At 44.5% G+C, this 26,986-nt stretch overlaps 2 protein-coding genes and 1 long non-coding RNA gene across 5 annotated transcripts in view; 2 read left to right on the forward strand and 1 right to left on the reverse strand.

The window, feature by feature from the left end:
* On the forward strand, positions 1–7,306 carry mrps18b (mitochondrial ribosomal protein S18B). The gene is made up of 7 exons (XM_084031623.1): positions 1–122; positions 628–784; positions 858–955; positions 1,050–1,118; positions 4,902–4,968; positions 5,053–5,112; positions 7,035–7,306. The coding sequence occupies exons 1-7, from the start codon at positions 42–44 to the stop codon at positions 7,229–7,231; spliced, it is 729 nt and encodes a 242-aa protein (XP_083887749.1). The 5' UTR covers positions 1–41; the 3' UTR covers positions 7,232–7,306.
* Positions 1–26,986, forward strand: part of LOC311027570 — a 244,942-nt gene that overhangs the window by 172,017 nt on the left and 45,939 nt on the right. The window lies entirely within an intron of this gene.
* Positions 7,305–26,986, reverse strand: part of abcf1 (ATP-binding cassette, sub-family F (GCN20), member 1) — a 24,041-nt gene continuing 4,359 nt past the window's right edge. For 2 of the 3 annotated variants that reach the window (XM_084031587.1, XM_084031585.1), the window contains exons 5-26: positions 26,946–26,980; positions 26,780–26,869; positions 24,321–24,401; positions 23,924–23,980; positions 23,742–23,843; positions 23,559–23,654; positions 23,163–23,285; positions 22,941–23,041; positions 19,573–19,658; positions 19,344–19,483; positions 18,083–18,231; positions 17,914–17,997; positions 17,500–17,624; positions 15,839–15,951; positions 15,521–15,695; positions 14,096–14,170; positions 13,875–13,945; positions 13,765–13,797; positions 9,539–9,707; positions 9,406–9,470; positions 9,253–9,325; positions 7,305–7,638 (exon numbers count right to left, since the gene is read on the reverse strand). In XM_084031587.1, coding sequence (XP_083887713.1) covers positions 7,472–7,638; positions 9,253–9,325; positions 9,406–9,470; positions 9,539–9,707; positions 13,765–13,797; positions 13,875–13,945; positions 14,096–14,170; positions 15,521–15,695; positions 15,839–15,951; positions 17,500–17,624; positions 17,914–17,997; positions 18,083–18,231; positions 19,344–19,483; positions 19,573–19,658; positions 22,941–23,041; positions 23,163–23,285; positions 23,559–23,654; positions 23,742–23,843; positions 23,924–23,980; positions 24,321–24,401; positions 26,780–26,869; positions 26,946–26,980 — 2,210 coding nt within the window. In that variant the 3' untranslated portion in view covers positions 7,305–7,471. Of the gene's footprint in view, positions 7,639–9,252; positions 9,326–9,405; positions 9,471–9,538; positions 9,708–13,764; positions 13,798–13,874; positions 13,946–14,095; positions 14,171–15,520; positions 15,696–15,838; positions 15,952–17,499; positions 17,625–17,913; positions 17,998–18,082; positions 18,232–19,343; positions 19,484–19,572; positions 19,659–22,940; positions 23,042–23,162; positions 23,286–23,558; positions 23,655–23,741; positions 23,844–23,919; positions 23,981–24,320; positions 24,402–26,779; positions 26,870–26,945; positions 26,981–26,986 lie in introns of all 3 variants that reach the window. The other variant, XM_084031586.1, reaches the window with a different exon arrangement.

Raw genomic sequence — 26,986 nt, forward strand, 5'->3', positions numbered from 1 at the left:
AACTTTCACCTTTCACCCACGACCCCACGGTGACAGGAAAAATGGCTGCCTCCTTTCACGGCGTCGTGAAGATTTTGTGCCGCATATCGCCTTCAATTTTACGTCCATTTCGAAAGTATCAGGTATTTTATTTAAGTTTGCTGTTGATATACTGAGGTCCGTTATATATGTGTGCTCAGTTTGTAGTGAATGTCACGTTGAAGCTAAATGCAGCCGAACGTTACGCTAAAACGCCGCTTGCGTTGATTTAATTAGAATATGATAATATACACAAAATATCGTTGAACACGGAAATACATTGTTTAATGGTATTGTCACACGGTGTTAATGTCACGAGCAACATCATGTAGCGTTGTTTTTACGAGGCATTGAGCTACGGTGTCCGGAAGCGAGTTTTAGTTTGGGTTTACTGAAATTCGTGATTATTGATTATAGTTTTATTAACACTCTGTAATATATTTCGCCACTTTGTACTGCAGCTGCCGCACAACCGTTAACCTCAGGATGACTAAAGATTAAAACATAAAAAAAAGATTAAAAAAAAGAAAAAAAAGATGAGAGACGTCTTCTTTAGAGGAATATCATGTAATGATGCTGATTTCCTGTTGCATCTGGTCCTGTCTGCAGAGCCCCCCTGTAGCATCGGGCCCGGCTCTCTCTGCATTTCTACCTCCAAGTCACTTTTTCTGCAGAGCAGCATCCCTCCAACATGAGGATGCTGCTCAGGCTGCTGAGGCTCTCGGCCGCTACAAGGACAGACCCTGGGATTATATGGACAGTGAAGGTACCTCTAAGAACACAAGGTCTCATCTTTGGTCCCTTTTCTTGGTCTGAAAACACATGTTTTTTCCCAACAGAGTACTTTGAGAGGTATGGAACCAGTCCAGTGTGGGCTGGCTACAGGAGGAACCATAAAGGTGGCATCCCCCCACAAAAGACACGCAAGACCTGCATTGTAAATGTCAATTTGAATTAATCTTCCATTAGCTCCATGCATTACATCTGTCGTGTACAATAAAATAACATTTACACGGATTCTGTTTCTTTAGAGGGGAGACCAGACCTGTGGAAACCCGTGCCCAGTGTGTCGAGATCCCAACGTGATTATCCACCATCAGGTGGGTCAGCAGCTTGGTCTGAGTACCCGTCTCAGTACAGTCTCACTACACATCTCAGGACAGGTCTCAGTACAGGTCTCAGAACAGGTCTCACTAAACAGTACATTCTAGAGACAGACTTAGAGACTTAGACTTGTCTTTATTGATCCCTTTGGGATGACTCCCGCAAGGAAATTGTATTTCCAGCAGCTTACAGAAAACTTAGCCAAATAAATATAGAAATTAAACAATAGACAGTAAACAGTAAACTCTTAGCTAGATATATAGAAATATATATATATTATAGTGTTCTATTAAGTGATAATAAATCAACCTTTTGAGTCTGGAGAGTTTATACTAACCAGGCACTGAACCTGCTCATGTAGCTCGTACATACATGTTTGACTTGTCCACAATATCTTGCTACATAAATACAGAGGCCTGTGTATAACAAGTTTTTTTTATTTAGAATTTTTTTATTGACAAGTGCTATTCAAACATCAAACCATCAACACTGGGGGTGTTGACAGGTTTCATCGATGCAAAAGGACGTCAAGTGGAAAATATTCACATACAGCCAAGTTACAAAGTGCCTACAATCACAAAATGAATGACACAAAACTAAAATAATAAAAAAAGATCAACAGAATGACAAGATCAAATAGAAGACAAGAAACAAATAAAATCGATGTATAACAAGTAGAACCCAAATCTTTCCTGTCCTCCCATAGGACCTTTTTTCCAAAGAAATATGCATAAACACATCACCCAAGATTATCTTACATTAGTGATGGAGCTAAGCTAGCTAGCAAGCCAAGCTAACAGCCGTGTCGGTGACGTAACGTGTGTCGTCCACCCAGCGGTTTCACACTGAATCAAATGATAAGACTTTCTAATCCATGTATCGTTTTTCTTTGGTTATTTTGTTTGAAAGCAAAATAAAATCAATATCTGACAGAAGGTAAAAACAGTCAAAATGGCCTCTTGTTGTTTTTCGTGTTTGTTTTACAACCCAAACGGAAAGACATTTCATACGGCAATGCAGCCTAGCGTTTTTGACCAATGTTATTTTCTATTTTGTTGTTTGTGTGATATTGTTGCAGCCAAAGCGTTTAAGAAAAAGTCACAAAGCAAAATATTGGAACATTTAGTTTGCTTTATCACACTTATTTTAAGCTTAATGATTTGATATGTCAAACTAGAATCTGAAAATAACTTCTATCTCTAAATTAAGTTGTTTAATATATCAAATGTACAATAATTCCCTCTTGAAAGGTAGTGGAGTAAAAATGATGAGATGGAAATATAGAGAGACTATGTTCCGCCCATTCCACCCAAATATCATTCTTTGGTTATTTCTTTTCAAAACTAAATCAGAAAAACAAAACAATCATATATATATTTTTCAGTTTTACAACCCAAACAGAAAAACAGTATTTTCTATTTTGTTGTTTGTGTGAATTTGTTGCAGCCAAAGTGTTAGGAGAAAGCAGAACGCGGTGAAGAAGACCTCCAAGAAGCAAAAGAAGTTTGGATGTTTAACGTGTAGCAGTTATGGCCACGTGTGAACCATATGTTGGTTATGTTATGTTTATCCATGAACTTGTTGAGAAACAGTCTCTGCAGCAGTCTGGTGAACAATAAACTATAAACGAGTAGGAAATTATACATTTACAGCATTTAATGACTGATAACTCAAAAATAATAATTACCCCTACAAACTGTATGTCAGGCAAAAATATTATTCCAATGTGAATATTAACTCAAACGTATCGGTAAATGTTTTTCCATTTAGGTTGTAAAACTGAAAAAAAAATATGATTTTGTTTTGTTTTTCTGATTTAGTTTTGAAAAGAAATAACCAAAGAATGAACGATACACAAATAATTTGGCTGGCCGCGAAGGAGCCTGTGACGGAGAGCACACCGTCACCTGGTGTTGTTAAGAAATGCTCAATGTCATCATCTGGGGATAATGGCAGTAGTTTGGGTGCCCTCTGTCTGATAACCCAGCTTGCCTGGCTCATCATTTCATCTGGGTCATCAGAATCACCATAATTTCCGTCTATTCGTGGGTGCTGACTCATCCATAGTGTCCAGCTCTGTTCCTTGTTCTTCACTCCTCATGTTTACTTGTTGCTGCATTTGGGAGATTTGATACTGCATGCGTCTTAATCGCTGTTCTTGAAGAGAGGACTCTTTCTCTCTTTGCTGGACTCTCTCCGTTTGTGCTCGCATAAGTGATTTCACCAGACCTGCTAATTCATCCAGCTTGCCATCTGTCATGGTGTCTGGAGCACCTGCTGCGCTTGGCCCCTCATCTGGTTCTTCTTGGCCATTTTTCTTCCCCTGCTTTGGCATTCTTTGCTGTAACCTGGATCCCACTTCTGACACCACTTGTGAGAATGACCACAATTATGGCTGGAGTGTACAGCAAAGAATGAACCGCAGTCCCCCGCAGGTTTAGGGTGAGCAACAGAGGGGTTTATTTATTTACCCATTAAAGCATCCTGTATCGATACATCAGGCCAACCCAGGTTGTCAAAATGGCACCTATTTATAGGGTGTCGCAGCTTATGAACCTAGAAGAGTCCATCCGCTGGGGTCCACTGCCTACCCACATGTTTAACCCACCCTTTTTATTTCTATATTTCCACCACATAATCACTAACCTATACATGTACCTCTACTAACAAAGAAAATACACATATCCACTTCATATTCCATTTACATAGATACAATACACACATCAACCACCCCCACAACAATTTACACTTGGTTGTCCCCGGAACTATAAAAGCAGTCTCTGTTTCCTCATCGCCTTCTCCTTCCTCTGACTCGAAGAGTGGGTTAAAAAGCAGGAAAATTCCGTATCGGGGTCCTCCATCCCCTCTCCCAGCTGCTTCCTGGGCTTCACCACAGTATCGGAGAGGCAAAGGTCCGTTTTTGAGGCTGCCAACACTCTCAAGCGATACTCCGGAATCCTCCCCGGCATGGCACAGTAGTGCCAGACTGGGCATGTGTAACTCCTACATGTATTTGATACAGAGGGTGAGGCCACATGTTGCTGGGTAAAGGTGGGACTCGATGCCCTTAACATGGCCTCCGCCTGCGCTCTCCTTAGAGGATGAGGTTGTCACAGCTAATGCTAGCTAAAATGAACAGTGACAGCTAATGTTGGAAATAAGAAAAACAGAGAAACTCCTCGCTGACGTGCTAGTTTGTCCCATAACAAGCGTTAGAAACGGGTAGATGCCTGCCACAACAGGGAAAAAAAGAACAAGTTTTCTTTCTGAAAGAAAATGAAGTCCCCAAGAAAAAATCCTGACACCAGATCTCTACGTTCAGTGACTACCTTGACAGCTGTGTCGGAGAACAGTGAAATGAAAATCTGGAGACAAGTGAGAATGCCAGGTGGGATGCCACAAGCGTTTCTAAAGGGGGCACGGGCAAGCCTACAGATGCATGTAAAGATGGAGCTTCCATGATCGGTCATGCCTGAAGGCGCTTACCCTAGTGAAATATGGAACACCACTGACGGATAGCTGACCTCAACAACTTCCTTAGCTGAAACCCATGGCAACAAGCGTGTCCCAGCCATGTGCATAACTTTTCATTGTAACTGTTTCCGTTGGCGTGGGCTTTCTGTACCTGCAGTGTTTTCTCTAAACGCTGCACATTTTGTCAAATTGAGTTGTTGATTTACAGTGTATTGATCTTATATTACTGTATAAGCATCAGTGTACAGTTCCATGTCACGTTTACTTCCTCTCCTATAGTAACCTAAACGTATCTTCTCCTGCAGAATGTGAAGTTGTTGCAGCAGTTCATTAGTCCTCACACTGGGATGGTCTACGATCCCACTCGAACCGGTGAGTCTACCCGTCATGACAGTCATGTGTATTGATGCATCAGCTGACCAGCCACTCATCTTGTGTTGGACGTTCTGTCTCCAGGTGTGTGTATGAAACAGCAGAAGAAGCTAAACGAGGCAATCAACACGGCAAGAGATCATGGTACGTAACACAGAACCAGACCTGAAGGCTGATGGGGATGGTGTAAGAGCTCTGTAGTCAGCTATGCAACATACTGGCTTGAATGAACTGAACAAATCTGGCTAAAGCTATATAGTCATCTACATAGTCCCCTACATAGTCGGCTATATAGTCATCTGTATAGTCCCCTACATAGTCCGCTATATAGTCATCTTCACTCACCGGCCACTTTATTAGGTACACCTGTCCAACTGCTCGTTAACGCAAATTTCTAATCAGCCAATCACATGGCAGCAACTCAATGCATTTAGGCATGTAGACATGGTCAAGACGATCTGCTGCAGTTCAAAGCGAGCATCAGAATGGGGAAGAAAGGTGATTTAAGTGACTTTGAACATGGCATGGTTGTTGGTGCCAGACGGGCTGGTCTGAGTATTTAAAAAACTGCTGATCTACTGGGATTTTCACGCACAACCATCTCTAGGGTTTACAGAGAATGGTCCGAAAAAGAGAAAATATCCAGTGAGCGGCAGTTCTGTGGGCGCAAATGCCTTGCTGATGCCAGAGGTCAGAGGAGAATGGCCAGACTGGCTCGAGCTGATAGAAAGGCAACAGTAACTCAAATAACCACTCGTTACAACCGAGGGTTGCAGAAGAGCATCTCTGAACGCACAACACGTCGAACCTTGAGGCGGATGGGCTACAGCAGCAGAAGACCACACCGGGTGCCACTCCTGTCAGCTAAGAACAGGAAACTGAGGCTACAATTCGCACACGCTCACCAAAATTGGACAATAGAAGATTGGAAAAACGTTGCCTGGTCTGATGAGTCTCGATTTCTGCTGCGACATTCGGATGGTAGGGTCAGAATTTGGCGTCAACAACATGAAAGCATGGATCCATCCTGCCTTGTATCAACAGTTCAGGCTGGTGGTGGTGGTGTAATGGTGTGGGGGATATTTTCTTGGCACACTTTGGGCCCATTAGTACCAATTGAGCATCTTGTCAACGCCACAGCCTACCTGAGTATTGTTGCTGACCATGTCCATCCCTTTATGACCACAGTGTACCCATCTTCTGATGGCTACTTCCAGCAGGATAACGCACCATGTCATAAAGCGCAAATCATCTCAGACTGGGTTCTTGAACATGACAATGAGTTCACTGTACTCAAATGGCCTCCACAGTCACCAGATCTCAATCCAATAGAGCACCTGTGGTGGAACAGGAGATTCGCATCATGGATGTGCAGCCGACAAATCTGCAGCAACTGCGTGATGCTATCATGTCAATATGGACCAAACTCTCTGAGGAATGTTTCCAGTATCTTGTTGAATCTATGCCACGAAGGATTAAGGCAGTTCTGGAGGCAAAAGGGGGTTCAACCCGGTACTAGCAAGGTGTACCTAATAAAGTGGCCGGTGAGTGTATATAGTCCCCTATAGTCTTTTATATAGTCATCGGCATCGTGATAGACTTAGTCCCCTACATAGAACTACCTGGATAGTGAGTCCGGAGGTATAGAAGTCCACTTGAGCTGGATCTGACCCCACTCTCTTGTAACACGGTATTAAAGGGAAGCTGGACCATGTTTGAGACACAGTGATGTAGCATACTGTTGCTAGCTAGCTAACGATAGAATGGCTCACAACCCTCTCAGCTCAATCCCACTAAATGTTTCCTATTGATTGGTTAGTTGATGGATGTCATTGGTTGGTACTAGATGTAAACACACATCACATATTGTTTTCCAGGAGGAAAGTAAATATTGGATTCTGGTTTAAAAATCCAGGAATAGTAATTGTTTCAGCATATATTGTTAAGTAGGTGAACTATGAAACCCAGGGTGTGATGTAAAAGGGAGCCATTGTTCATTTCAGTTCAGTGATTTCTGTTATGCAAATCACTGAACCAGTCCCAACACGCACTGTGTCCTCTTCCAGGTTTACTTCCCTTTCAGATCCCATATGTGGAGTTTTCAGGAGAGGACTACTCCAATTCCCATGATGCTGTGGGGTACACACCACCTGCCCAGTGGTTAACGTCAGGTGAAACCTGGTATAAGTGGTACAGTGAAATCACCCCCAATGACAATGAAGTGGCTAAAGTGAAGAAGATATATAAGGCTTACTTAAAGTGAAGGCGATTACAAAAACTGTTATGTTCACTGTTTTCATATCCAGCTGGTATGCAAATAAAAACTGCACAACAAAAACGTGAGAAATGGAATTTATTTATTGTTTGGCTTCAATAACGTTGTTTCTCCCCGTTTGTTTCTAGAAGTAACACTCCAGTATGTGCGGTTAGTGTCAGTCCAGAAAGGTTTGTGTCATCAGTGAGACATGCCGACAGGTCCCAGATATGATGAGGGCCACCACGATCATGGATTGACCTTGTTGACCATGGTCTCTCCCAGAGACTCCAGCACCTCCCGCTTGTAGTCCTCAAAGTCTCCATCGATCTGGTTGACGGAGTAGTCCTCCACCACCCACAGCTGGCACTGAGTCTCCGTGATGAGCCGGGCATCGTGACTCACGATGATGACAGCTGGAGGACGAGGGACAGTTTGTCAGTACGAGAACAGACATCTCATTTACATACATGTTGCCTTACTAATGCAAAGCTATACTGATCAGCAACCTTAAATGTTTGACCACCACAGACTTGTTATGTCCTGTGTTCTTAAATAACCACATGGAAAAGATCCTGATCAGAAAAATGTAACAAGGTTAGCTTTTGATGGGACGATAACCTCACTATAGTCAGGTGCCTACATCCTCATCAATCAGTCAAACTCATTTAAACTGCATTCACGTCAGGGTCGTCATTGACAGTTCATGTCAAGTATGAAAACTACGTTATCTCAGCTATTAATTACATCAGTGTTTCAGATCAACAACCAATAATAATTACTGACATTAATTGTAATAAAATAATATTAGAAGCTACTCTGAGTAGGTTCCCCTGGTGAACAGTAATTGGTACACACACACGTACGTACGTACGTACGCACGCACGCACGCACACGTACTATGAAGGTAAATCGATGTCAAAACACTTAGAAAGACGCGCAGCAGCGTGTGTGTGAACGCATGGTTACTTTGTTATGCGTGCGTTGTCGTGCGCAGGTTGTATGTCACGCGTAACAAGAAGCTGTGTACATATGAAGCAGCGTGCGCACGTCTGTCTGTCACTGTTTGACAAATGTTGTTACGCGTTCACACGCACGTGCGGTCGCAGATTCTGATGCTGCGCGGCCGGAATTGATCTGCTGTGCGCACCTACTCCGCGTAACTTGAACGCGTAATGTAGTTGGCCTGTTCATTTCAGTCAACCAGGGGAGCGCAGCATCAGAATCTGCGACCGCACGTGCGTGTGAACGCGTAACAACATTTGTCAAACAGTGACAGACAGACGTGCGCACGCTGCTTCATATGTACGCAGCTTCTTGATACGCGTGACAGAGTCTGCGCACGTCGTTTCCGCGTACATGTGAGCGCCTGACAAAAATGTTCAATTATCTTCATGCGAGTGTTAATGCGTGCGTTCGCTAAAAAACGCATGAATGTTACGCGTAGTTACTCCGCGTAATGTGATCACAGGCGTGCAGCAGCCATCACGCGTGAACGCGTGACCATTATAAGTCAATGAGGAAACTACATTACACGTCAGGCGCTGTGTGCTGCACAGGCGTCAAAGCACGCGGGTGTGACGCGTTCAGTTGATAGTTGCGCAAGTAATATGAAACGATTCTGACGCCATACACGTACGTACGCGCACACACGCACGCGCACACACACACACAAAAGATCTAAAGGATCTCTGTTAAGAGAGTGTTTTCTCTCCACTAGGTGGTGCTGTAACTCTTTGCTCCTGGTGATGTTGGGACTCTGTTGTTGTGCTATGACACTAAATAAAATGGAATTCTCCTCCCACATGATCAAATTTAAAAACCCATCCACACAGTGACACTTATGTAGAAATAGTGTCTCTGCTGTTAATGACTGCATTCTTGTAAATTATTCAAAATAATAATTAATATAAAACAGCAGCAGAGCAAACTGTGTTGTTGACCGGTGCAGAGGAATGTGCTTCAGGCTGCTGTCCTGTGACCATCGCGACAGCACCATGAAGCCGGCGTCACTGAGCTCTTCTTCTTACCTCCTTTATATTCGTTGACGGCCTCTGATAAGGCATCAATAGACTCGATGTCCAGATTGTTGGTGGGTTCATCCTGTCAGAGAGAGAGCGAGAGAACAGTGGGTCAGTCCTAGAAGTCCTGGTAGGTAGTAGACCAGACTGACAGGGTCTTACCAGGATCAGAACATCGGGCTGACGACAGGACAGTTCAGCAAACACCACCCGGGCCTTCTGTCCACCTGCGAGAGACAACAGTTAGACCAGTGGAGACCCCGCTCTTGTCAGCTCAGACCGTTCATCTTCCTACCAGACAGTTTGGAGATCTGAATGGTGTGGGCATGGCTCTCCAGGCCAAAACGTCCCAGGCACTTCCTGCCGTCCTGGTAGGGCAGGTTGAAGTTCCTCATCAGGTACTCTGTGGCGGTCTCCTCCATGTTCAACTGATCAGCATACTGCTGGTTGAAGAAGCCCACTTTCTGGAGAGAAACAAAACACAAGAGATGAAAGAACCTCCAGATGAAACAGGAAATATACAGAAACATGAAAAGCTATTTGCAGAATATTTAAATTATGTTGGCTTCAGTAAGCAATTGTTCCGTTTTTATGGTATGGACCACCGAAGGAAAATAGGGGGGGGTATGGCGTTATATTTGTGCCACGTTTATGAAGGAGCAATGTGAGATTTTGAGTGCAGAAAAAGCACATATTTTGAAGATAAATATGCGAGCAAAACATAATTTCATTTGAGCTCAGTTTTACTCATGCCCTCTCTCAAACTCTTGCTCGCTGCGCTGCAGACCGCTGCACGCGCGCTCTCAAGCTGTGCCTTCTGTGCGCGCTCAACTTTGTCTGTATGCTCGCTCAACTTGGCACAGCGTTACAAATGTGCCAGAATCAAATGGTGAAAACAATAATATGCCACAACGTCAGGTGAGTTATGAATTTCTAGCCATTCTGCCAGCTGGAAATCTAAAATCCCACTCATTCAGCGTGTTATGGAAGCGTTGTGATTGGAGACGAAACAGCCAATCAGAATTGAGCTTCTCCAAGTTGAGCGAGAAGGGACAGCTTGAGAGCGCGCGTGCAGCGGTCTGCAGCGCAGCGAGCAAGAGTTTGAGAGAGGGCATGAGTAAAACTTGAGTGAGAGTAATATATTTTTGCCTGCTCAAATGACATTATGTTTTGCTCGCATATCATTTCTCTTCAAAATATAATTTCTGTACTCGCAAAATATATTTTTCTGCGCTCAAAATCTCACATTGCTCCTTCATAAATGTGGCACAAATATAACACCATAGGGAGGGGTGTTATGTCTTAATATTCTTTGTTGAAGGGTAGGTCGCCCAACGACTTTTAGTCTGGGAAGGGGGGCTGGGGGTTCCTCAACTTTTGTCATGAAAACAGCAACATTTCAAAGCGCTTTAACCTGGTGGAAGGGGAACAGTGGATGTGGACTGGTGGACGGGGACCGGTGGACAGGACTGGTGGACGGGGAACGGTGGAAGGTAAGGTGGACGGGGACCGGTGGACGGGGACCGGTGGACTTGGAACGGTGGAAGGGGCCGGTGGAAGGGGCCGGTGGACGGGGCCGGTGGAAGGGGAACGGTGGAAGGGGAACGGTGGACGGGGCCGGTGGACGGGACCATGTATTGTAAGATCTTGGATGAGGACTCAGTCAGAGCACTGAAGATGGGTCGTGGAGGGTCCGGTCATTTTTTAACCCATTTTCATTGTCCCCAGGGTCATCCCGACTTATTAGAAGCAAAAAACCAGACAAAAATTGACGTTGCCTAGCCCGAGATCTGAACCTGCCTGGCAGCCTTCCAGACTCGCTCCAATGCTAACCCATTGGGGCACGTTATATCTGCTTTCCTGGGCCTCCGAAAACAATTCCAAGACCTATGCAACACAGGTTGGGTCCGTACGAGACACCACGGCGCTCGTTTAGCTCAAATAGTGTGGCGAAACGACAAATGTGTGTGTTTTAGCATGAAGTTACTCACCTCAAATCACTCCGTAGACATTAGCAGTAGATAGCCGAGCGCCTGTCGTCCCTCCCAGTCACCGCAGAAACGAAAACGTTTTCCACGTAGTTTTGATTTTGTATCCATAAAGAAACGACCGAGCTGTGCAGTCGTCTCTGTAATAAATCCATGAAGCTGTTATGTCCATATGTATGACTATGTTACAACATAGCAACGATAGCTTACAGCTAGTAACGTGCCGGGTGCTCGTCCGCCCCAGTCACCGCAGAAACAACAACGTTTTCCTCGTAGATTTTGTATCCATAAAGAAACGATCCAGCAGTGCAGTTGTCATGTCCGTAATAAATCCATGAAGCCGTTATGTCCATATGTATGACTATGTTACAACATAGCAACGACTGCTTACAGCTAAACAGTAGCCTGGAGCCAAAACAATGCAAGTCTCGCGCAAGTTCCCGTCTGCCGTCCTCACTCTGGAGCTGCTTTCAAGCCAATACAGTGAAAAATCTTGGACAGTCGCGCGAGGGTCACTTTAATCTCACTCTGTTGAAGAGAGACTGCAGTCTGCACACGCGACTCCCACTCGTGCTGTCAACACAACTAGCCTACTGAGACTGCGCGAGATTTGTTGTGGCTGTAGCAGCTTCAACTGTCACACAGGCTAAGCAATCTTACTATGTAGTCATATGGACATGGCACTGCTCGATGGAAAGAAGTTTGTCACTGTATTGGCTTGAAAACAGCTCCAGAGTGAGGACGTCGGCAGACGGGAACTTGCGCGAGATTTTTGGCTCCCGGCTACTGTTGTAGAGCAGTAGTCGTTGCTATGTTATAACATAGTCATACATATGGACATAACAGCTTCATGGATTTATTAATTAAAATAATATTTCTTTATGGATACAAAATCAAAACTACGTGGAAAATGTTTTCGTTTCTGCTGTGACTGGGAGGGACGACAGGCGCTCGGCTGTCTACTGCTAATGTCTACGGAGTGATTTGAGGTGAGTAACTTCATGCTAAAACACACACATTTGTCGTTTTGCAACACTATTTGAGCTAAACGAGCGCCGTGGTGTCTCGTACGGACCCAACCTGTGTTGCATAGGTCTTGGCGCGCCGCCGCTGCTGAATTTTCTCCGCCGCTGCAATAAAAATCCTTAAAAAAATACAAATGTTTTTGTTTTTTTTACGTAGCTCCTTTTAGAAAATGTACAGCGCATAACGTCAATTGCGCAGCACGCGGCACATCGTCACGTAACCAACATCAAAGAAGAAAAATACACAGCGAGTGTGGCAGTTGTTGGCAGTAGGCTACCCTACACGGTTGCAAAGTTACATTGATTCTAGCAGTAGCGAGTGAAGCGGAAGATCGAAGAAAGAAGGAAAGAGTGAGACAGACAGAGAGAGAGAGAGAGAAAGTAAGTTGCTAAAATGTGTCGCTACATGACCACCAGTGTTAAAAACCCTCTGAGCCCAATCATTTTATTGTATCTATAAACCGCAACCTCCGTGTCGTTTTTCCTCTAGTATTGTGTGTGTGTGTGTGTTGTCGCTCTTTTTGGGATCACTCATAGCCTTTACAGGAGCTTATATCCAGTCAGGAATTTATAGCCTAGGTATTTTCGGGAACTTAGTTAGGTTTATAATTTAAAAAGATGTGTTTTGCCCATTGTTGCAGGAGATTTCATTTTTGAACAAAGTGTCTTATGTAAAAAAACAGTTATGCTTTGGGCATAGCAACCATGTTTAGTGTTTAAGCATTAGGCAAAAATCTGTAAATAAATTGTGCAAATTATATTTGCGTTGTGGCATTTTTTGTTAAATATTACTATACAAAAATATAAAAATCTGTAAATGAAGACACAAAAGGCAAAGTTACAACACCAATAATCCCATCTACAGTAATACACAGGACTGTTTGAATAGGATTTAAGTGCATATTCTCCTCTCAAAGTGCACCAGATTCATGCAATCCAATGTAAAGGGTACAAAAAAATTTCGGACCCCCCTAGAGGGTTCGGGGACCACACCACTGCTGCTGAAAAAAATCCTGCGGGAAACACTGAACACACACATTTATGTCGTTTTGCCACACTATTTGAACTAAACGAGCACCGTGGTGTCTCGTACGGATCCAACCTGTGTTGCATAGGTCTTGGAATTGTTTTCTGAGGCCCAGAAAAGCAGATAAAACGTGCCCTAATGGGTTAGCATTGGAGCGAGTCTGGAAGGCTGCCAGGCAGGTTCAGATCTCAGGCTAGGCAACGTCAATTTTTGTCGGGTTTTTCTGCTTCGAATAAGTCGGGATGACCCTGGGGACAATGAAAATGGGGTCTAACATGACCGGATTTCTCCTTTAAGGTCATGGAGTGGCCTAGCCAGTCTCCAGAACTTAATCCGATAGATCATGTGTGGAGGGAACTGAAGCTTGCAACTAATCATTTCCCCCACTGGTCACCTGGCTCCAGGTCAACACTATCAATACACAGACACGTTGCTTTTTAGTTTGTCTTGCGGAGTGGAACATGAACAGGAAGTTACTCACCAGGCGATGATTCTTCCTCATCTCACCTTTACTCTAAAAAAGAAACACCCAGTTACCTCAGGAGGAAATATCTGAGTCCAATTCAAATGTTTGCATGTGTTCACACTTACAGGCTGTAACTTCCCAGTGAGCAGCAGCAGCAGCGTACTCTTCCCAACACCGTTGGGTCCAACTATACAAACTACAGGAAGGGAGCGGAGTTAGCAGCAGACAGTCCAAACCATGACCAGACTGTTCCCAGTATAGCAACCAGGTTCACTTCAGCTTACGTTGAACCCTTCTTCACAACACATCAGGTACACGACGCCACAATGAGGAGCAGCATACTTACTCCTGGAGTCCATGTCGATTCCAAAGTCCACGTTTTTGAAGAGAGGCTTGTGATCCCCGAAGCCGAAGTCCACACCTGCACAGGGAGACGAGAATAGTGACTGATGTTCCTGTTCTCTGTCCCTGTATGCATCTGTGTTTTGGATCATATAAGCTGCCTAAATTCCCCTCAAGATCAATAAAGTGTCCCATCTAGTGCTGCCTGGTATACTGATACTAGAATAATATGGTGATCCGCTGCCGTAAAAATAATACCAAACACCGTTTACGGCACAGCGCTACTTTAACTCTGACTGTTTGAATAAGAGCCGATCTGTGAGCAGCTCTGCTAGAGGACTGAATGGATCCACAACAGGACGATTTGGGTTTAGCTAGCATAGCTACCTACTGTTCCGCTATGTTCTGCTATAATACTATTCAAATTTCATTCCAGATTTTTTTCAATATTCAAATTATATTCAAATATTTCATGCTTAAATTCAGCCTAATATTAATATTAACTACACAGGCTTATACTGTATGTTGCCAATGCCATAGAGTTCTCAACGGGCCTGAAAATTACGACCCGACCCGACCCGTGGCTTTTAAAGCCCGGACCAGATGTAACCTGACACATCAACATGGATTATCTGCCCGAACCCGGCCCGACGCCACCGCGTTTTTCCCCCCCCCACTGAGTGGAAAAAATTAAGGCCGAGGTCCGACCCGACCCGAGTCCCTTGCTTATATTTTAGACCTGAAGCTGGCCCGAACCCGCGGGTCCCGTCAGGTTTGTCGGGCCGACCCGTTGAGAACTCTAAATGCCATTAAGCAATGTGGTTGTTTTACTTCCTGTCCACTAGAGGGCGTTCCAAAAACATTACAATAAATATGTTGAATTACCAACATCTGACAGCTTTCTACATAAGTAAGAATGAAGAAAGTAAAACAACCACATTGCCTTCTCCTGGGGACGCTGTGTCCCCGTTGCCATGGCTACGCCCTCCTCGTCTCACCGTCAGCTCTACTTTCACGTTCTCACGTACATCCTGCTGTTGGACTCGTTCCAGATGAATCAGACGAGGGTCGATCGAGCTAGCAGTTCGGGACCGTTATTTATGGAATGGACCACCGGAGGAAAAGGGAAATGGGAAATTGGGGGGGGGGGGGGGGGGTTATATCTTAATCTAAATCTGGAAACACTGAGTTTCCATTTTCTGAGCTCAGATGCTGGTTATACTATAAAGATTACCTCTGGTGGCGTCTACTGGTCACTACAACACATTGCATCTAGACAGCATCGTAGAAAGAACAGCATCTGGATGTATAACTGGAAATGGATTTCTCCATACCCGTGCTATACACCAAAGCCTAATCCAAGTCACAATTCTGTATTGTGACTTGCACTACATGCTGCTCATACATGTTGGTCTGTGGGCATTCTTACTGTGTAGTCCCAGTATGGGTGGGGAGAGAGGTGGTGGGTTGGGGAAGGTGAACTTGACGGTGTACTCTTTAGGTCTCTTCAACAGCTCCGTAGCTTCCTGGCTCTCCTCCTCCTGATTTCCCTTCTTCTTGCCTTTCTGCTGCTTCCTGGTCAGGGCCTCCTTGGTCTGCTTCTCCTGAGAGGAGACATTTAAACACATTGGTGTTTTAGAAAGAATGCATGGAAAGCACTGGTGTCAACTGAGAATGTCTCAACTTGAGTTCCATCTTGTCCATGTGAAGCGTCTGAGAGTGACGACAGTCTAGTGTTCATACTCACAGCCTGTTTGGTGGACTTGCCGCCAGCCTTCAGGTCTTTGAGTTTCTTCTCCTGCTTGTCATACTGTTTCTGCAGCTCTTTCTGTTTCTGCACGTACATCTTCTTGAAAGTCACTTAAAGAAAAACAAAATAAAACAAAAAAACACTGAGTCATGTGTGTTAGTGTGTCCAGCCATAACGCTGACCCAGTTCTGAACTAACCCAGTACAAAGACATGCACTAAAACTACTTCCAACACAGACATTTACACTAGGAAGATGCTCCACATACCATGTAGTAAAACACATACATGAATCCATGTTAAAGAGTAACTAAACCTCAGTAGAAAACTAGTGTATCTGGGTATTTGATTGATTCAGCTTCCAGTATTTGGATTCCAGATTGAGAACCAACGTTGCCGTCTCTGCAGACTGGAGAGTTAGTGAGGAGTAGCCATGACCCTTTCAGTTAGCATGCTAATGATCAACTCAAAATTAAACTCTATTTTGTCCTTATAACAGGCCTTTGCAACACTTACCTAACCTTAATGACAAGCCAACATGCTTGTAATTAGAAGTCCAGCTACATTTGCGCTTATTTGTGTCACCCGGGCTAGATGCGCCGAAGAGGAGGCGGGGCTTCCCTCCATGTAGACATTTTATCCATCATGGCTGAAATCACCACTAGTGCTGCTTTGTACATGTTGAAGTCCCAGATCCACCAGGAAACCAAACCCGTCCTGTCTGAGTTCATGACATCATCATAACATCATCCAGAGGTGCTCGTGGATTTCTCCAAGCTGGATTCAAGTCCCAAGTCATGGTTTATTGGGTCTGGCCGCAATATGAAATGTAAGGTGCTATCATAAATCTCTGGTACCCCTTTTCCACCGAGGCATTTTGAGGGCCGGTTCGGAGCCGGTGCCCAATCGCGAACCAGTTCTTCCTGTTTCCACAGACAAAGAGCCGGCTCTCGGCCTGGAAAACTGGTTCCCGAGCGGCCCCAACTCCTTGCTGGGCTGGAACCAGGCCCGGCTTACGTTAGGGGCTGGGGGCGGGGTTAACGCTCGAGGCAACGGGGGAATATACGCCGCTGCGGAGTGCAGAGTTTTACTAACGTTACTGTTCCCGGTAAGTTTCACTTTTAAAATGTTTCACCTCGTTGCAAACCAACGACACATTTCTGTTTAGTTTACCAAGCTAGTGATTACGTTCGTAACAGCAGCAACTAGTGGCTTTGCTTCCTCGGGTAATGTAAGCTGACCAGCTAGCTAGCCAGCTAGCGTGATATTGCTAACAACAACGTTAGCATGCCACTTTCTGACTGCCGTTGGCTCACTAAACGTTACCAACTACCAACGTAACATAACACTGTGTTCACGGCGTCGTGGACACGTTTCTGATTAAACCGTTGTTCTGACGGTTCGCAAGTTGAACCAACTACGAACCAGCACGGGCACCGGCCCGGCTCTTGAACTACGTTCGCGTTGGTGGAAAAGGGGTATGAGAGACCACAGACCACTACGATGACAGGACAAGAATCCCAAAGCTGATTGGCTTTCGGGTCGCATGTTATATGTGTTTGTGCCATTCGCTCCGCCCGAAGCCGTCTTTGCAGCAACTTTCTAAGCATTGTGTTTGGTGTGAACGCAGCTGAAGATAGTGCTATTAGCGGATACTTACAGTAGTTCCCTCTGTAATAGTAGAGTTTCTGGTAGTCTAAGTGGATGATGTCTGTACACACTTCGTCTAGGAAACTCTGGTCGTGGGAAACTATGAGGAGAGTTTTCTTCCAGCCTTGAAGGTAGCTGTGGAAAACAGTATACAAGCGCACAACTTGAATCGAATAAAAGGTTGTCGAAATCATTTCCAAATACTCAGAAAATAGCTGCCGACATTTTCAATATTAATGGTTTATATAATAAAAAATTGATATATGGTGTTTGTGTCTCGGTACAATATTGCAATGTTGAATGTCGTCCCTACTGCTTAGCCAACTTCACCATCCTCAGAAACAACACTCCTTCCCATTAAATGAGGACATGTCCAGTGATATTATGGAGGAAAACACATGAGATTAAAAAAGCTGCCGAGTACTTGTTGAGCCAGATGACTGCGTTCAGGTCCAGATGGTTGGTGGGTTCATCCAGCATCAGTAGAGTGGGCTCCATGAACAGAGCTCTGTGGGCACACATGGTCACAGTAAGTGGACTTCCAACAGGTTCATGTTGGACCAGTTCCATCAATGAAGCTTGTAATGGGGTACCTGGCGAGGGACACTCTCATTCTCCAACCTCCAGAGAACCTCTTGGTGGGTCTGTTTTGCATCTCAGGGGTAAATGACAGACCAGCCAGGATCCTTCTCGCCTTGGGCTCAGCTGCTGCAGCTCCAATAGCCCTCAGCTCTTCATATACCTGCCAGGCAGTTGAGACAGATTACTAAAGCCACTTGGTTTGGAGATCAAACTGAAGGTGAGCTCTCCTGAAACGTCACCAATAATCCCACATGAATCAGGAAAGAAGGATTTCAGTTTTTCGAGATTGAAGCATGGTTGATCTGTGAACTGAATCATGTTGATAATCATTCTACTCCTTCTCTTTGCTCTCTCCTCCACATGTTTGGCTGACCTCGAACTTGCTCCTCTTTCTTTTGGTCACTGTGTTACAAGACCTCAGAACTATTTGATCATCAGTTAGGAATGATGTCCAAAAAGACCAATTTTATCACCTTGAAAAGTTGATATGATGAACAGTCACCTATTTACACATCCATGATATGATCATTCATTTAGAGTTGTGTGACAGGTAGAGGACAGAGAACCTGAGCAGGTAGAGGGCAGAGAACCCGAGCAGGTAGAGGACAGAGCACCCATGCAGGTAGAGGGCAGAGAACCCGAGCAGGTAGAGGGCAGAGCACCCGAGCAGGTAGAGGGCAGAGAACCCGAGCAGGTAGAGGGCAGAGAACCCGAGCAGTTAGAGGGCAGAGAACCCGAGCAGGTAGAGGGCAGAGCACCCGAGCAGGTAGAGGGCAGAGAACCCGAGCAGGTAGAGGGCAGAGAACCCGAGCAGTTAGAGGGCAGAGAACCCGAGCAGGTAGAGGGCAGAGCACCCGAGCAGTTAGAGGGCAGAGAACCCGAGCAGGTAGAGGGCAGAGCACCCGAGCAGGTAGAGGGCAGAGCACCCAAGCAGGTAGAGGGCAGAGCACCCGAGCAGGTAGAGGACAGAGCACCCGAGCAGGTAGAGGACAGAGCACCCGAGCAGGTAGAGGACAGAGCACCCGAGCAGGTAGAGGACAGAGCACCCGAGCAGGTAGAGGACAGAGCACCCGAGCAGGTAGAGGACAGACCACCCGAGCAGGTAGAGGACAGAGCACCCGAGCAGGTAGAGGACAGAGCACCTGAGCAGGTAGAGGACAGAGAACCTGAGCAGGTAGAGGACAGAGAACCTGAGCAGGTAGAGGACAGAGCACCTGAGCAGGTGAAAAGCACCCAATGACTGTCCATTGTTCAACAAAGCCATACACTGACCTTCTCCAGCCTCTCAGCCACATTGTCCTCTCCCTTCTCCAGACGAGCCTGCAGCTGTCTCTCCTCCTCCAGGAGCTTCAGGCGGCGGGTGTCTGCCTTCAGCACTGCCTGCACTGCCGGCGTGTCGTCAGCTACCACCTCTAACACGAGCACAAGCACATGACGGAGTCAGTGGGCAACGCCAATAGACGAGACGGACATAGAAAAAGAGGAGATTTCTGACACTCACCCTGTTCACACAGCAGCACGTCGATGTTGGGGGGGATACTGAGAGCCCTGTTGGCAATGTGTTTCAGCAACGTGGTCTTTCCTTTGCTGAAAGAGGAGATAAGGGAACATTCAATCTGTGACCGGGTGAACATCAACAAATACATTGGCTACTATTCTAGGCTAAGTGCCTCAACTTGAACCCTATTTTAGAATAAATATGTACGGTAAACAACGGAGACACAAATCATATTCTAACCCACCTAAATTGTACCATCCATTAAACATATGATGTATGTCGATTTAAAGATACATGTTCAAGTTGAGAAAGGCTCAGTTTGTCGTAGTATCATTTAGTTATTTGTAAAACCAGGGATCGATCTCTCTCTAGGTAGCTAGCTAGCTAACTTAGCTAGGTACATCACCAACATGGCCGTTAGCTCGTCCTGCTAGCTATTGCTAGCCACTTTAATAATCCCCAAGGGGAAATTAATTTGCTACCAAGCCACCACACACAACAACATACATCAACAGGACAGTTGATACTGAAGACAGGTATATAAGTTTGCACCAGACATAGGCACCTGCAGGACACAATAACCAGAGACAGGACACTGACAGGACACAATCACAGCAATACCACCAGCATAAGTCACAACAAGAGCATAAGTTACCGCAACAGCATGAATCACAACATGTCAACAGCTCTTGTTAAAGAGTCTGATTGCTGTGGGAACAAAGGACCTTCTAGACCAGGTGTGTCAAACTGATCCAGTAAAGGGCCGCTGTGGCTACAGGTTTTCATTCCAACCAAGCAAGAACACACCTGATCCAACCAATCAAGGTGTGAAGGCAAATCAGGTAGGTGAATAAGTCAAGTCAGGTGTGTTCTTGCTTGGTTGGAATGAAAACCTGCAGCCACAGCGGCCCTTTACTGGATCAGTTTGACACACCTGTTCTAGACCTCTCAGTGGAGCATCTGGGTAGGAGGGGCCTTTGGCTCCTACAACACTTATTGAAGATGTTATGCAAGGGGTGGTCATCCCTTGCACAACACACTCCTCATCTTCCTCATCACCCTCTTATCCAATATTTCCTCCACAGAACTTGGGCAAGAACCAATGATGGAGTCGCTTTCCTTATCAGTTTATTGAACCTGTTCCTGTCCTCAACTGTTAGGCTACCGCCCCAACACACAACAGCTTAAAAAAAGGACACTTTTCAGTACCCCATGATAAAATATGTTTAAAACAGGCCTTCCCATATCAAATGACCTCAGTTTCCTCAGGAAAAACAGTCTAGACTGGGTCTTCTTGAGGGTAACTCTGCTGTTCTCCTTCCAGTCTAGTTTACTATCTAAGTGGACACCAAGGTATATATGAGGGAACTACCTCTACTGGCTGACCTCTAATAAGCAGGGGCTACCTCATTTTTTTCATCAAATATTAACTCCTTAGTTTTATCTATATTCAGAATGAGATTGGCATCATCACACCAACTAACAAAGCTATGCACCTCATTCTGATACGCTGCATGGTCGTTGTTGGTAATACAGCCCACTAATGCAGAGTCATCTGAAAACTTCTGTAAGTGACATGAAGCACTGCTTTATCTGCAATCAGAAGTATATAGTGTAAATAAAAAAGGAGATAAAACTGTACCCTGTGGTCGTGCCCCAATATTAGTGGTGATGTCATGAACCCTCACATATTGAGGCCTGCTTGTGAGGTAGTCTGTGATCCACACAACAGTAGCTTTATGAAGATTAAAACCCAAACGCTTTTTAGCTCAAATGTGTGGCTGTAGAGTATTAAAAGCACTTGAAAAATCAAAAAACATTATTCTGACAGTCACATGCAGCAGTCAGATCTAGATGACTGTGCATCCTGTGCAACAAGTAAAGTATTGCATCATCTGTACCTACGCCCCCCCTATATGCAAACTGATGTGGGTCCTGAAAGGCACTGACCTGTGCCCTTAGTAGCCCCAGCACAGTCCTCTCAAAACATTTCATTACATGTGAGGTTAAAGCAAGGTCCGAATTCTTTTAGTGCCTTAGCATTAGGATTTTTAGGCACTGGCACAATACAAGATGTTTTCCAAATTGATGGAATTTTGGACACAGACAGAGACAAGGTGTACAAATAATGTAGCACCCCACACATCATTTTATCTCCGTACCCGCCCACATCGCATCGCCTGTCCTGGCCACATTCCGCAAGAACACATTCACATTCATTGACAGTTGTCGCTCAGAGATGGGCGAGTTGCGATGTATGTGAACGGGGCTTAAGCCTGTTCCTCACCCTAATGCCGCTCCGTCGGCCTCTTTTCCTTTGTTTTAACTCCGGAGGTATATCCAACCGTGGATTCGCCATTGTATCCCGAATGCTGTATAATTCATCCAAGCTGTAGGAGACGACTGCTGCTGGGTCAGACACTCCCAGGCCTTGTACCTTCATACAGATAATCCACTACACAAAACTAACCACAGAAGTCCAAACACGTGCACTTTAAATTCAGACACATTGCGTTAGATTCTTGCGTTCAAAACAGTAACACTGCAGTGACACGACGGTAAAATAAGACACGGACAAACACTTTCAAAACTGCAGGTAGTGCGTCGTCGACAGGGCAGGCGCCATGCTGAGCTAGCTAGCTTAGCTCTGTTCCGTCAATAATGCAACATTATCTCAGCTGATGTGTTGTATCATCTCTTAAATGACTTTTGCTAAACGTTTTGATAGATTGCTCGTGTTTCCGTTTCAGCATTGACTCTTGTGAAGTGGAACCACACTTCAATGTAGTTCTCTCCGCCATCATCACTAGCAGTAGGGTCGGTAGGGCACCCGCTAATTGCACATGTATCTTATATATCTATCTCTATATAACTAAGAAAACTGCATCATAGACAGATGCTTTGATCAGAAACAGAGTTGGTGAGATAACGTTTATGTAGCAATAATAATTAGGACATTTATTTTTTCATATCTCCAGGACCGATAACGTCTTTCACACATCGCTCTCTTGTGCGTCCTCCTTCCTAAACTCAACATATTTCCACATGACGAGAATGATCTCCGTTTCTGTCTTTTCCCGCCGACATCTTCTCTACCTGTCCCTTCTAACTGTGATGGTGGGAGCACAAAAAGTTTCCATATCGCCCATATCGTTGCTTTTTGCAATATTAATATTGTGCATGTTTATATATATATATATATATATATATATATATATAGATACGATAACGATATATCGTTCAGCCCCAACTATCATTGTATTTATTCTGAAATAAGGTCCTATGGGGGACACAGGAAGGGGCGGGCTTCACCTCTTTTTAAAGAGTAGAAGCCTTTTTGTCAGTATTCATAGTGAGTCAAAGATATTTACCCGTTAGGTCCAACCAAACCATATCTTCTTCCTGCCACGATCAGAAGGTCAGCGTTTACAAAGAGCTCCTTGCCGTGAGCAGAAATGCTGAACTTCTCCAGCTAAAGGGCACAAAACACATCTTCACTAACAGACAATACAGACTAGTTCTGTGTTGTTGTGAAGTATTTGGTTTCTGAATTCCAGGCAGTTTCACTGAGGAGATGTTGATGAGTGTCCAACCTTGATATCAGAAGCGTTCTCCAGCATGGCCTGCCTGGACGACATCTCAGCCTGGGAAACGGAAAAATCTCCCTCCAGGGCATTCTGAGCACGAATACTGGCCACCTGACGCTCATATTCCATCTGAAACCATACACACCAACACACAGCGATAACTTCAACAAATAGAACGTATATATATATATATATATATCTATCCAGTCCATTTTATTCTCGTCTCTTCTTTTTTACTGTAAAGTCTGTCTTGGCGTGCCGTGAATGAAATCGTGTCATTTGCTTGTTTAAAGGAGACGAAATCTATATATATATATACTGTATATATATACATACACACACACACACACACACACACATACATATATATGCATAAATCTATTGGTATAAATATATGATTGCCTGTTTCTTTTTCTTTTTCTTCTCTTTCTTGCTGAGGTTGGCGTACGGGTCGTCCTCCTGCTGCGTCGCCTGCTCTGCGATGGCGTCCTCAGCACTCTAAGGGTTACAGCCAGTCAAGAGAGAAAGGTAAGCACACTGATCCAAAGCAGGAAAGAGAAGAGGCAAGAGACAGGACAAACATACCATCATCATATCTCCTCCATCACTGTCCTCCTCCTCATCCACATCCTCCTCTTCATCTTCATCTTCATCCTTCCTTCGCGGTGGTTCAGCAGCTTTTCCTTTCTACACGAAAACCAGAGTTAAATCCCATGATGGTTCCCTGGAAGATGGCAAACATTTAACCAGGTGAACAGACGACTTGCCTTGTGGTGCTCCCTCTTCCCCTTCTTTGGCTTCTTGTCCTCGTCATTTTCTGGTGGCTAAAGAAACACACTCATTTTACTGATACAAGCCTTCATTCTAAACACAGGATGTCTGGAGGAAGATTAACACATTTTAAAGGGACAGTCCGCCCCAAAATCAAATAGATATGATCTGTAGTCCTATTTTTCAGTCTAGCTGGTTTTGATGCGAGTTGTCCGGTGTTGGAGATATCGGCACTCAAAGTCTCAAAACAGCAGTGTCTCTTTCTACATGTGATAAGCTATGACTGACCAATCCCTGTTCAGAGAGATGGGTTTACCCAACACGCATTCACTTTCAACATTTGAAAAGCATGTCTGCCCAGTTTCACTTGTGTATTTCTAAAGATGGACCCACCTTGGACTGGGCTACTGCCTTCTTTGTTGGTTTTTCTGCACAATCTTCCTTCTCTGCTTCGTCCTCCTCATCAGATGTAACCTGAAAATTTCCAAACACACAAATCACAGTCAGCAAAGTGCATAGCGTTGGTGAAACTAGTGCAGTGTCTGATCGATAATTCAAGGTTTACAGCTACATGTTGAGGAATCTTAGTATCTAACTTCATTGGTAGTGTGGTCGTCAGGCAGCAGTAGTGACGCTGTGGTAGCAACCTGTCAATCAGCAGGTAGCCCCGCCCTAAAGCATCCCCTGCTTTCTGGTCTGTTGGACTCTAAATGGACCATAATGTACTAAATGAACATCATGCTGGATTGGAGAAGACTTGAAACTAGAGATTGAGACCATAAACTCATGTTTACAATGTTTACTGAACTAGGGTCATCTTCTCATAGACTTCCATGCAATCAGAGAGGAGATAGCCCTTAATGGCCAGTAGAGAGAATGAAAATTTGAGGCATTTCAGTACTGGCTTCACTTTTCAGAACCGGAGGTTGCCTGCACTATACAATGTTTTCCCTTGGGTCCTCAGCAGCATGAGACTGATTGGCACTTGGTCAATCGATCACGTGTCGTGTGAGAGCCGGAGAAAAGAGTCAATTAGTGTAGAGTTGGCAGCCTGGTAATAAACAAGGTACTAGCTGCACTGAAGGATCAATAGCTAAGATGGACTTAACGCAACCCTACATCAGATGAATCAGACTTATGGGAGTGCTCTGATTAATAAATGTATTCTTTGATTTTGAAAACGGAACCTTATGCTAGGGCTGAACGATTTTGGGAAAAGATCTAATTGCGATTTTTCTGACAGATATTGCGATTTCGATTTGATTCACGATTTCCTTCAAATCAAGCTTCAGTGCAATATTCACAATGTACAGTAACATTAAAACATTGAATGCTATTACTCTAATGCAAGGACTAAAGTTAAAAATTGCTTCCAAATGAATTTATTAACAAGAAACATGCATGTTCATTCTTTAAAGTCCTTGACCAATGGCAGTTATTACAAATGAACTAAAAGAGCCATCTTTGACTGTCTTAAAATGTGCAAAAATCCTTAACTGTAATAATTTAATTGTAAATCAAATACAAAAACTGTTATTGAAATAAAATGACCCTTCTAAAAAATATGTCAGACATTAAAATAGGTGGGTCATTCATTTATTGGTTACCACTTTTTCTTTACACTCCGCGTAACGCTGTGGGACGGCAACCTGTTAGAAGTCGGTGCGGGAGGGAATCGTATATCTGTCCAGCGTGCGGAGGAGGTTTTTAAATCCGTCTTTCCGGTGTCTTCCGCTGCTCTTATCATACGGAGTTACACTGGCAAAAGATGCTGTAATTGTAGTCTGTTTGCTACAGTGGGCCTGATCATCATAGTCACCGGACTTTTTCGTCATGCACGCGCCATGCAAATGTCTGTGGTGATTTTTCAAGTGCCGGCGTTGTGCCGTAATCAGCGCCCCTGCCGTGAAATGCACCCTCTCGCGGGAGATTATATCACCGGTATATATTGGTTGTGTTTCCGCTGGATGTTGCAACTTTAGCGCGACAGGTTTTGCACAGTACCCGTTTCTGGTGCACGTCTGCAGCCTCAAACCCGAAATACTCCCAAATGACGGACGTGCTGTTTTTCTTGGCGATTAAATCCCCTAACTCCGCTTCTGGTCCAGTTGAAGTAATTTCTGACTAATTACAAATACGGAGCAGGTTAATACTGATTGGTTAGCGTGACCTGTTCACTCGTAGTCTGATTGGTGAGCTTGGCAGGATGGTCGGGAGACGGCATGTGTAAAATAGTTGACAACAGATCCTGGGTGAGTCAGGAGCGCTGCAAAAACCGCAGCTTTGGCGATCACATTGTCTGAAATCGCAATTTCGGTCAGAAAACGATAAATCGTTCAGCCCTACCTTATGCTATCCCCTTGCGAGTGTCTCCCTGCCTGTAGTATGGGGAGATAATAATGCTGCAACAATTCAATGAAAGGCCTTTCTGCTTTTGGTCTAACTTCTATTATAATTATTATATATATATATTTTTATTATAACAAAAACAAAAAAAGCATGTAGCTATCCGTTTATTTTCTTAATAATGTATCTTATATTTGCTGATGCTGTTATGAAACAAGTTGACGACCCTTTGGGCAGAGGGAAGTAAGTAATCACCTGTCAATGTGCCACAGTCTAGAATGCTGGCCTCAGTCTGCAGAGGCCCTGCAGCTGTTAACTGTATTCCTTGTTTTGTTTGATTTATTTTCATGCAAGCTTTTTAAATCTCCCATATTTGAGGGGCCTAAAAATAGTTTAGCTCCATGCTGAAGGACTCTAGCTGCAGGTAGCAGCGCCCTTCCTGTTGGTACACCACACACACACGTGTGCTGCAGTCATGTTAAGCCATGAGAAATACAGCACTGTACCATTATTACTGGTGTTTCTTCTTCATCCAGATCAGCATCCCCATCCTCTTCACTCCGGCCCTGGCTGAGAGCAGCGAAGATATTTCCACCCTGAAGGACAACAGAGATGCTTTACACTCTCAACATGTCAGAGTCTGGTTAGAGTGCAGTGGAGACAAGAACAAACCTTATTCTTCTTGTTTCCTTTACTGCGGCTGATGACTGTGG

This window comes from Eutrigla gurnardus (assembly GCF_963514095.1).
Source record: "Eutrigla gurnardus genome assembly, chromosome: 17".
Classification (NCBI taxonomy): Eukaryota; Metazoa; Chordata; class Actinopteri; order Perciformes; family Triglidae; genus Eutrigla; species Eutrigla gurnardus.

What these genes read in the sequence shown, in the direction of transcription:
- mrps18b (XM_084031623.1), top strand. Translation starts at nt 42, where the DNA reads ATGGCTGCCTCCTTTCACGGCGTCGTGAAGATTTTGTGCCGCATATCG. An exon ending in GTCCATTTCGAAAGTATCAG is followed by an intron (nt 123 to 627) that starts GTATTTTATTTA and finishes TCCTGTCTGCAG; the next exon opens with AGCCCCCCTGTAGCATCGGG. An exon ending in ACGTGATTATCCACCATCAG is followed by an intron (nt 1,119 to 4,901) that starts GTGGGTCAGCAG and finishes CTTCTCCTGCAG; the next exon opens with AATGTGAAGTTGTTGCAGCA.